The sequence below is a fragment of the Pelophylax lessonae genome (genome assembly GCF_965119305.1).
Source record: "Pelophylax lessonae genome assembly, chromosome: 4".
Classification (NCBI taxonomy): Eukaryota; Metazoa; Chordata; class Amphibia; order Anura; family Ranidae; genus Pelophylax; species Pelophylax lessonae.
Window position 1 is genome coordinate 323206838 of NC_138771.1, and position 12225 is coordinate 323219062.

General features: G+C 43.9%; 1 protein-coding gene across 1 annotated transcript in view; it reads left to right on the forward strand.

Moving 5' to 3' along the window:
• The window catches only part of LOC309552635 (uncharacterized protein), a gene marked incomplete at its 3' end in the record, with an annotated part of 111464 nt that overhangs the window by 94715 nt on the left and 4524 nt on the right, over positions 1-12225 (forward strand). The window contains exons 15-16 of the mRNA XM_082253575.1: positions 2417-2470; positions 6584-6622. Coding sequence (XP_082109701.1) covers positions 2417-2470; positions 6584-6622 — 93 coding nt within the window. The remainder of the gene's footprint in view (positions 1-2416; positions 2471-6583; positions 6623-12225) is intronic.

Below are 12225 nucleotides of genomic sequence, written 5' to 3' on the forward strand. Positions count from 1 at the left end.
TGTAAAAAAAAAATAAAGATAACATTTTATAACAATGTTTACAAAAACAAATGCAAATCGTAATCTTTGTTCAACCCCTTTTAGGATAAATAGTATCTAATTGTGAAATCCATTCCACTTTCCTCTGTCTCAGTTTCAATTCCCTATTTCCACCTCTCCTCCACCGTGGAATGTGATCAATTACCATGAATCCGAGCTGGGCTATAGTATGCCCACACAAAATGTTTAGCAACTGAGAATTCAGACTGTGGAGAGGGAATAGAGGATTCGTGTTGGGATATTCTAGCCTTAATTTTCTAAATGCTCTCTCCCACATAGTATAAAACCGCATGGACATTTCAAAATTTAGATTGCATATTTACTCTGACATGAAAAAAATACTGGGCCAGTTCACACCTCATGCAGTCCAGTGCGTTTTTTTTCTGCATCAAAAATGCATGGAAAGTAGGTTTTATGGTTCACACCAGTGCTTGCAGTTCCAGTGTGTTCCAGTTCCAGAAAAAAAAAAAGTAGAACATGCTGCATTTTTCCTGGCCTGAACTGTACTGGAACACTGTAAGACGCATACATAAATGCACTGGAATGCACCAAAAATGCACTGAACCATACATGTCCTTATTTAAGGTTAAGAAAAAAGAGGGAGAAAAAATATACTGGACTGCATCAAAAGCACACCAGAAACACGCATCTGGACTGCGTTTCTATGGTGCGAACTGGCCCTCAATGTCAATAGATTTACCTAACTGGGGATGGGTAAATGGGGTATCCTCAATCCTACTAGAACATTGTGCACAAGACGACCAGGGAAAGGAACCATTCCTCTTAGGAACTAAAAATGTGGGTACTCCCATCACTTTCTCAGTCTGAAATTCTGACTTGATAACCATATCCCTAATAGTTCGCCTCTCCTATAAGATGTAGTGGGGGGGGGGGGGGGGTTGAAATTCTTCAACATCAGGAAAAACTTCCCTCAGAATTCTCCAATGTTTTTTAATCACTGAAAAAAATCTGATACTGTGAAACAAAAGGAATTCTTTTGTTCTGTCCATATTGTCTGCTTACTCTCCTCCTAACTTCCAAGTCCTGCACCCTCAACCTTTCATGGGTTTATTGCTGTCTAGACTAACTATCCTCTGGCTATGTCCACGTTCACATTGGTCCGATTTGAAATGTCAAATTGCATGTCAAATTAGAGGCAAGTGTCGGCAATTGCACCATCAGGATCGGTGCAACGCCGACTTTGCAGCGCCACACCGATTCCCAAAAGTGGTTTCTGTACTACTTTTGGCGACTTCGGTTGGCCGATTTCCATAGACATCTGTGAAGGCGGACTGTAATGCCGGCTTGAAATTGTGTGAGTTCATCTGAACTCAAACGATTTCAAAACTGCCTCAGTGTGAACCTGGGCTACTAGACTAGTTTTCACCTCTAGTAAATGGTCCTGTTTCACTGACTCCTCACTTAGGGCTCTTTCACACGGGCGTTCCGATCAAATCCGCCTGTCAGTTTTTTTAGGCGGATCTGATCGGATGCCCCATTCAGCCCTATGGAGCAGCGGATGTCAGCGGTGACATGTCCGCTGACACCCGCTGCCATCCGCATCCGATCCTGTCCGTGAAATCCGGACGGATGGAAACCCTATTTTCCATCCGTCCTGGGGATCGGATCGGATCGGATGAGAGCGGACAGGCGGTCCACTCTCATCCGATTCCCCATAGAAAGCAGCGGGGCTCTGACACCTCCCTCTCCGCACACAGTGCAGAGACGGAGCTGTTATCCGCCGGCTCAGTGGGGATCGGCGGATCGATCCCCGCTGAGCAGAGCACGGTCCGCAACGGAATGCGGACCGTGTGAAAGAGCCCTTGCAGCTTACACGTGTCACCTGGCTGCGGGGTATTATTGATTTAAACACCTCTGGTGGATGGTGGCAGCTAGAGTAAAGTAGTAACTGACTACTGCAGTGTAATGTACAAATCTGTCTCAATTTTGTGTGTGTATATATGTACCTGCTGCATGTGCTGTGTATCTGGCTTAGGGCTGTATTTTTGTGTTGACAATTATTTTATTAGAATTACAATCATGACTATATGCTTCAAATAAGCAGACTGCTAACACGCAAAAGATTAACATCACCCCAGGTGTGCAATAAAAAAAAAATATATATATATATATATATATATATATATATATATATATATATATATATATATATATATATATATATATATATATATATATATATATATATATATATATATATATATATATGGTATGTGTGTGTGTGTATATATATATATATATATATATATATATATATATATTTATTTTTTTTAATGATTTGTCTTTAAATGATGCAGATTGCATTCAAAGCAAGTTGTTTTTGTAGCTATCATTACCTTTTTCTGTTTATATTTAGGTAGTCACTGGATCAGACGTTATTGTACCCATTGATGTTCCAGCTGTACCTCTGGTATGTACTTATTCAGGATGAGTGAACTTCTTAAAGCCAAAACGTCACCCTATCTATTCCCATAATCTATTTATGGCTGGAAAAAGTTTCCCCAAGATATAGGATGATATATGAATTTTCTCATGGTGGCAGAGAAGCCAAGGATACCTCACAATCCTATTCCTACAGCTTCAGTGGTAAAGCATTGCCCAGTTTATGCTAACACTGAGCCAGGGTTTTCCAAAACCTGTAGGCTCCTTTCACACGAAGCATCCGATCAGATCCGCCTGTCAGTTTTTTAGGCAAACCTGATCGGATCCTTCATGCATCCCTATGGGGCAGTGGATGTCAGCGGCGACATGTCCCCTGACACCCGCTGCCATCCGATTCTGATCCTGTCCGTGAAATCTGGACGGATGGAAACCTATTTTCCATCCATCCAGGGGATCGGATGAGAACGGACAGGCGGTCCGCTCTCATCCGATTCCCCCATAGAGATGCATGGGGCTCTGACACCTCCCTCCCTGCACACAGAGCGGAGAGGGAGCTGTCACCTGCCTGCTCAGCGGGGATCGGCGGATCGATCCCCCCTGAGCAGCACGGAGTCCCCAAACGGAAGAGCCCTTACTGAGAAAAACCTGCAGGTTGCCTATGCTGATATTCTCCAGGAAATACAAGCTCTTTGGCTGCCACTGACTTGATTACTGACCTGGAAAAAATATGCAGTCAGAAGTCAGAATGAAGATCTGTTCTGTATGTGTTTTCCAGGACAGTAGCTCACAGACATTAATGGATCTGTAGAACAACTAGCCAACCAGCAGTTTTAGAAAAAGTTATCTTCAAGGGTTTTATGTTATTCACCATAATAATCTGGAACATTAAAGTCAAACAATAGGAGGTCCACACAACTACTGAAGACCAAAGAATTGGGCTGTTAGCACCAAAAAATAAACAGGCAGATTGCAAATTGTTCCCAAGGCTTTAAAAGAAACTATTTTAGGAAAACACACTAATTTACCGTTAGAGATGAGTGAGTTGGTAAACATTCCTCAAATGGCACTTTGCAAGTTTAGACCCAAAACCTGCAGTATGCTTTAGGAAACAGATACATCCTTAGGGGAGTATGTCTTCAAAAGCTTCAGAATGCATTGAAAGCAAGCTGTTCTTAGAATATTTACTATCCTGTTTCTATTTTAATTTACAATGGAGTTTAGTCAGATCTCAAAGAACCAATTTAAATATGTGAACGGTACGTATTTATTTAATATCAGTAAACTTCTTAAAATCCTGCCCGCCAATTCAATTTCTTAGTGAGAAAAAAACACCACAATTCACACTATTGTCACATCGTGGCAGGATTGTTAAAAAACACTTCCTTATTAAATTCAAGCAGAACTGGTGATACATTGTTGCTCCATCCTTTTCACAGTAGTAACTGATTGCTCTAGCTCTGAGGTGTCACCTCATAAGTCCACCACCATTAAATGACTCTCCATGCATAAGCTGATGGGAATGTAGGCTGGCTACATTGTCACCATTTACTGTGTGCGTGGACTAGAACTATCTTTTTTTTTTTTGGTATTAATATTCATGTCAGTATACTGAAAAGAGAGTGACTACTAATGGGTTAAGATTACCTGATTTTTAAATTTAAATCCGGGCACATTTTCTTTTTTTTTTGGCAAATGGTTCAGGACTGCATATTACACAGAACGTTGGGTTTAGGACTACATAATGCACAGAACGATGGGCACAGGACTGCATATTACACAGAGCACTGGGCACAGGACTGCATAATACACAGAGCACTGGGCACAGGACTTTATAATACACAGAGCACTGGGCACAGGACTGCATAATACACAGAGTGCTGGGCACAGGACTGCATAATACACAGAGCGCTGGGCACAGGACTGCATAACACAAAGAGCGCTGGGCACAAGACCGCATAATACACAGGGTGCTGGGCATAGGACTGCATAATACACAGAGTGCTGGGCAGAGGCCTGCATATTACACAGAGAGCAATGCAGAGGACTGCATAATACACAGGACTGCCTAATACACAGAGAGCTAGGTTCAGGACTGCATAATACACAGACTGCGGGGCACAGGACTTTAAAATACACATGGCGCAGGGCACAGAACTGCATAATACACAGAGCACTGGGCACAGGACTACATAATACACAGACCGATGGGCACAGGACTGCATAATACACAGAGCACTGGTCACAGGACAGCATAATACACAGAGCGCTGGGCACATGACTGCATAACACACAGAGTGCTGGGTTCAGGACTACATAATACACAGGCTGCGGGGCACAGGACTGCATAATACGCAGAGCTCTGGGCACAGAACTACATAACACACAGAGTGCTGGGCACCAGACTGCATAATACACAGAGCGCTGGGCACATGACTTCATATTACACAGAGCGCTCAGTTCAGGACTGCATAATACACAGAGCACAGGGCACAAGATTGCATAATACACAGAGCGCTGGGCATATGACTGCATAACACACAGAATGCTGGGAACAGGACTGCATAACATACAGAGTGCTGGGCACAGGACTGCATGATACACAGAGCACTGGGTTCAGGACTGCATACTACACAGAGTGCTGGGTTCAGGACTGCATAATACACAGAGTGTGGGGCACATGACTGCATAATACACAGAGTGTGGGGCACAGGACTGCATAATACTCAGAGCACTGGGCACAGGACCACAAAATACACAGAGTGCTGCATACAGCATTGCATAATACACAGAGAGCTGGGTTCAGGGGTAAATAATAAACAGAGCACGGGGCACAGGACTGCATAATACACAGAGAGCTGGGCACATGACTACATAATACACAGAGTGCTGGGCACAGGACTGCATAATACACAAATCACTGTGTTCAGGACTGCATAATACGTAGAGTGCTGGGGGCATGACTGCAAAATACACAGAGCGCTGGGTTCAGGACTGCATAATACACAGAGTGTGGGGCACAGGACTGAATAATACACAGAGCGCTGAGCACAGGACTACATAATACAAAGAGTGCTGGGCACAGGACGGCATAATACACAGAGCACTGGACACAGAACTGCATAATATACAGAATGCTGGGTTCAGGACTGCATAAATACACAGGGCACTGGGCACAAGACTGCATGATACACAGAGCACTGGGCACAGGACTGCATAATACACAGAGCACTGGGCACAGGACTACATAATACACAGAGCGCTGGCATGGGACTACATATTATACAGAGTGCTGGGCACAAGACTGCATAATACACAGAGCACTGGGCACAGGACTACATAATACAGAGAGTGCTAGGCTCAGGACTACATAATACACAGAGCACTGGGTTCAGAACCGCATAATACACAGAGCTCTGGGTTCAGGACTGCAGAATACACATAGCAGGGGGCATTGGCATCTGAGCCACCAGGCTGTTTTAATGCCAGCATGGGATGCCCTGTCTACATTAATCAGGCCCTGAATCCAGGTACAGACTTGGTCTGGGAACAGTGTACTTAGTCTGGGGACTCTCCCCGGAAACCAGGGACATCTGGTCACCCTATAATAGAGGATAAAGCTTATGTAGCACCCTTCTAGTTCAAAGTAGGCTGTTAATAAATTTAGCTGTAAACAGTGGAGCAGTGGTTGATTAATTAGGGCTGTTCAGTGTCTCACAGGTTGCTGTTCTGCTACTTCACCCTCTTTTCTAGAGACTTCAATAAGTATAGCGAAGTGGGAGAGCAGAATAGGAAGCCTGAAGATTTATGGCACTCTGGCCAATCCCTGGGGAGGTATACCCAAAAGGTGAAGGGAGAGCCGAAAAATATTCTGAGGCCATGCAGCCAGAGTGCAGAGTTCCTCGGTTCAGTCCTTCAGGAAGAGACCCTTGTCTTATTAGAAGCACATTCGTGTCTGTATGCTGCAAAAAAGGGAAAAGCTAACAAGTAGATAAAGCTTCTACCAGTAGAAAATTCAAATCATATATGTAAACCAAGTATGCAATTAAAAACATTGTTTGTTTAAAAAACTTCAAATAATCCCGAGTGCACTGAATGAATTACGTTATTGAAAAAATTAATACTTTTTTCTGTCACTATTCAGACACCAGACACAATAGCTACTGTTCCAACTCCAGCTTTGGTATGTATTTATTGAGTGTGAATAAAATTAAATTTCCCCATTAAATTTCCCCAAGATGGCGAAAAGCCTGAGCATACATCTTAATACTATTCCAGCAGCTCCAGTGGTGCAGTAGAGCCCAGTTCATTACAGCACTGAGATGGTTTTTAGAGGGGGGGGTTAACTACTTCTCCTTAGGTGGACGTCATATGACGTCCTGGGCTTTGAAAGGCATTATTCAGATATCATTTTTTTCAGCTGGCGATTCCCTCCACCATAAGAACAATCATAGTGGCTGTTCAGCCGCTTGATCGTTCTTACAGGTGGCGGGAGGAGAAAACCCCCCTCCCGCCGGCCCTCCGGTGCTTCTACCAGATCGCCCGTGCAATCGGCGAGCCAGAGAAGGAATCGGCTACTGGTGGAAGTGTCACCATAGAGACTGCGAGGACCAGATGGTCCCCAGCAGTCTCTATGACTCTGGGTTTCCCAGGCACGACGTGATGACGTCATGCCCGGCCTGGCAGTTTTCAATACTGCAATGATCTTGGCTGAATAGATACATGTGAGGTATCGCCACAAACATTAGAGTGTGAGCAACAATTCTAGCCCAAGACCTCCACTGTAACTCTAAAGTGGTAACCTGTAAAAAAAAATTAAAGAGTCACCTATAGAGATTTTTAAGAACCAAAGTTTGGTGTCATTCCACGAGTGTGCGCAATTTTAAAGCGCAACATGTTAGGTATCTATTTACTCGGAGTAACATCATCTTTCACATTATACAAAATAATTGGGCTAACTTTAGTGTTTTGGTTTTTTTTTTAAATTAATTTAAAAGGCATAAAACGCATTTGAAAATTTCTGCCCTAATACCGTGTGACATAAAAAATTGCAATGACCACCATTATATTCTCTAGGGTCTCTGCAAAAAAAAATATATATAATGTTTGGGGGTTCCGAGTCATTTTCTTGCAAAAAAAATATGATTTTTACATGTAGGAGTGGAGTGCCAGAAAACGCGCGGTATGGAAGTGGTTAAAAACCATTAAAGCCAACGATTCGCACTATTCATTGCCTTTATCTGTTTTACTTTTAAAAAAAAATCCCTACCATACGCAAATTTCCCAATGGTAGCAGGTAAGCCAAAACATACTGCATACTACTAATACCATTCCAACGGCTCAAATGGTACAGCAGAGCTCAGTTCATGCTAGAACTGGGCTGGGTTTTTAGGAAGGAGGGGGCAATTGTTTTCAGCACCACAAAGTGCTAACTGCAGTACAGACTGGCACAGGTACAGTGGGTGAATCACTTGCTGCCAGTCCTTCTACAATAGAAATATCAGCCCTATTGTCTGGTGTGCCAGGATTGTAAAAAACTATTTTTTTTACTTCAGTAAAAACAAATAAACATGAAAATAGTCCTTGCCAAAAGTACTAAGCCTCCTGGTTCCTGTGTTAAATGGCAGACTCTAGTCTGAACCCACCTCCTAGAATTTTAATTCAATGTCCCTGGCCTAGTCTATGGTGGCACTAAACAAGGGTTTTCAGAAGAGGTGCAATTCTTTCTGGTGTTAAAGGGCATATGAGCTAACTGCAAAACAGACTGGTACAGAGGGAGAACCACTTACTGGCAGTCCTTCTACAACAGAAATACAGGGCCTATTGTCTGGTGTACCAGGATTGTATACACTATTTTTTCTATCAGTAAGGGCTGGTTTACACATGAATCACACAGGACTAGAGATGTCCCGAACTATTCGCCGGCAAACAGTTCCCGGCGAACATCGCTTGTTCGCGTCCGCCGCTGCGGGCGAACATATGCGATGTTCGGTCCGCCCCCTATACTTCATCATTGAGGCAAACTTTGACCCTGTACCTCGCAGTCAGCAGACACATTCCAGCCATTCATCATACCTCCCTCCCACACCCTCCCACCTCCTATAAAAAAGCAAGGGCAGCATCCATCTTAGATCATTCTGAGGCTGCAGTGTTAGTGAGAGCAGGGAGAGTGCTGCTGCTGCTGTTAATAGGGACAGTTGTTAGATAGTGTTCCTATCCTGACAGCACCCCAAAAAGCCCTTTTTAGGGCTCGTATTTCAGTCAATTTTTTTTTTTGATATATATATATATATATATATCTATTGTGCAGTATCCTGCCCGCCGTGTGTGAGAGGCCGCAGACCCACCACAGACTGTACTGTGTGCACACCACACTCATATTGGGTGGCACAGTACCTTGCAGTTTAAAAAATATATATTTTTTCCTCTGTCATAATTGCAGTTGCCTGCCGGCTGCCAGTGAGTGTCAGGTCCACAGAGTGTACTGTGCCCACTGCAGTGCCCACCACTGATATATACGGTGGCACAGCGCCTTGCAAATTAAAAAAAAATATATTTTTTATAATTGCAGTTGCCTGGCCTGCCAGTGAGTGTCAGGTCCACAGAGTGTACTGTGCCCACTGCAGTGCCCACCACTCATATATACGGTGGCACAGCACCTTGCAAATTAAAAAAATAAATATTTTTTTATAATTGCAGTTGCCTTGCCTGCCAGTGAGTGTCAGGTCCACAGAGTGTACTGTGCCCACTGCAGTGCCCACCACTCATATATATACGGTGGCACAGCACCTTGCAAATTAAAAAAAAAAATATTTTTTATAATTGCAGTTGCCTGGCCTGCCAGTGAGTGTCATGTCCACAGAGTGTACTGTGCCCACTGCAGTGCCCACCACTCATATATACGGTGGCACAGTACCTTGCAAATTAAAAAAATATATATTTTTTAAAATTGCAGTTGCCTGCTGGCTGCCAGTGAGTGTCAGGTCCACAAAGTGTACTGTGCCCACTGCAGTGCCCACCACTGATATATACGGTGGCACAGCACCTTGCAAATTAAAAAAACATATTTTTTATAATTGCAGTTGCCTGGCCTGCCAGTGAGTGTCAGGTTCACAGAGTGTACTGTGCCCACTGCAGTGCCCACCACTCATATATACGGTGGCACAGCACCTTGCAAAAAATATATATTTTTTATTTTTTATAGTTGCCTGCCAGTGAGTGTCAGGTCCACAGACTGTACTGTACCCACTGCCCAACACTCATATAGGGTGGCACAGCACCTTGCACGCATAGTGCCACAAATCTAAAAAAAAATGACAGGCAGAGAAGGCCACCCCGCAGGGGCTGTCGTGGTCATGGTGCTGTGATTTCCTTTGGCCCTAGAATAATGCCCAGTGTTCAGAAGCCACGTACCCTGAACTCAAAAAATTCTGAGGACATAGTTGACTGGCTTACACAGGACACCCAATCTTCTACAGCTTCCGCTCGGAACCTTGATGCACCATCCTCCTCCAGCTCAGCTTCGGGTAGGGGGCGTAACAGGGATTAAACTGATAAGAATATTACTACTTAACACACCACTCATATAGGATGGCACAGTACATTGCACGGTGCACGCGCAGTGCCCAAAATTGGAAGTAAGAGGACAGACCAACCATCTTTTTCCATCTCCCGGTTCCTTAAATCTATTCCGTACACCGGCCCCTGATAGGGGACGTAACGTAACAGGGATTAAACTGATAAGAACAGATTTTTTTAATTTAAAAAAAAGAGGACAGCCTCTGCGGAGCTGGGTATTTTTTGGCCGCGTTACTGAATGCTCATGCACAATGGCTGTAGGCTCATGCGTCCTTTTGCGGAGGTGACAAACCTGGTCAGTCAAACCCAAGGCAACATCATCGACCTCATCCCATATGCGTTTTTTCTGGAGCGTGCCCTGCGAAGAGTGCTGGATCAGGCCGTAGAGGAGCATGAAGAGGAAGAGTTGTGGTCACCATCACCACCAGAAGCAGCCTTGTCGTTGTCGATTGCTGGACCTGTGGCAATGCAGAGAGAGGAGTCTGATGAAGAGAAGTCAGAGGAGGAAGGTGGCTTTGATGAGGTGGAAGACCAACCACAGCAGGCGTCCCAGGTGGGCTTTTTGTCACCTTTCGGGAACCCTTGGTGTTGTACGTGGCTGGGTGGAGGAAGAGACCTTCAATGACGTCAGTGAGGACAAGGAACGGGACATGGCTAGCTTATCCAACCTTGTGCAAATGGGGAGTTTGCGGTTGTGCAAATGGACTGACTGTGACTGACTGACTGTTAAACGGGGAGTTTGGTCTGTCAGAGTTTGGTCTGTCACTGTGAAGCGGGCGTAACCCTTACACTACCTGATCGATACAACATCATACCTGATCGTATACACACACTGGATGTTTTAAAGCACGTTATTCCAAACAATTTAGGAATGTTAGGTGATTTATGCCCTTTATGGATTAAAACCCGACTCTGCGTCAACTACGTAATTTTCCATGGGAGTTTTGCAATGGATCCCCCTCCGGCATGCCACAGTCCAGGTGTTAGTCCCCTTGAAACAACTTTCCCATCACTATTGTGGCCAGAAAGAGTCCCTGTGGGTTTTAAAATTCACCTGCCTATTGAAGTCTATGGCGGTTCGCCCGTTCGCGAACATTTGCGGAGGTTCACGTTCGCCGTTCGCGAACGGCAAATTTTAGGTTCGCGACATCTCTACACAGTACCCGGTCCACATTCCTGTGTGATTTAGCGCGGTGCAATTTAGGCCTATTAATTAGAATGGGCTAATATCACATTGGATTGCATCAAAAGTAGTGCATGCACAACTTTTACAAACACACTTTACAAACTTTCACAAACGCACTGCAACCAGATAAAATAGTACTGCAGTACTATTCAATCCAGTGCTGGCATGTGGTGTCGCTAGAAATACATTGCGCACCCAGTGTGTTTTGAGTGCAGTACGGGAAACGTGCACAGAATGTGGGTTTCCAGCACCATGTTCTGTTGTGAATGAGCCCATAAAAACAGATAAACCTAAAAAATTCTTGCCAAAAGTACTGAGCCTCTTGGTCCCTTTGTTAAATACAAGCAGTACCAGGCACTGAAAGAGCTTAGTCCAGCCATCAATAAATGACGGACACTGGTTTGGACCCACCTCCTTGAATTGTATTGTAGTTCAATACCCCTGGCCAGGTCTATGGCAACAGTTGAGTTAAAGGGCATGGAAGCTGGTATCAGTATATTGGGGGATATGGCCAGTTGTAAATCTTTAGCCAAGTATACATCAGCCATGTTGACGAGTGCACTAGGAAGTCATTGTGAAAAAAAAAAATACTTCCTTTTTTAATTTTAAGCTAAGATCATGTTGCTCAGTCCACTCCACTGTTGGAAATGACTGCCCTAGCTCTGAATTGTCACCCACATCCAAGCTACTGTTCTGGGATTAGTTGAAGAATATATTTTCACCACAACCACCAATCCCAATCCATACAGTTCAAGATCTTTCCAGAATGCTGCTTTCTACAAAAATGTAACCTCTACTTTTCAGTCTATATATACACTGTGTGTATATATATATATATATATATATATATATATATATATATATATATATATATATATACATACATACATACACACACACACACACACACTATATTACCAAAAGTATTGGGACAACTGACTTTACACCCACATGAACTTTAATGGCATCCCAGTCTTAGTCCATGGGTAGAGATGGGCCAAACACTCCCTGTTCGGTTCGGA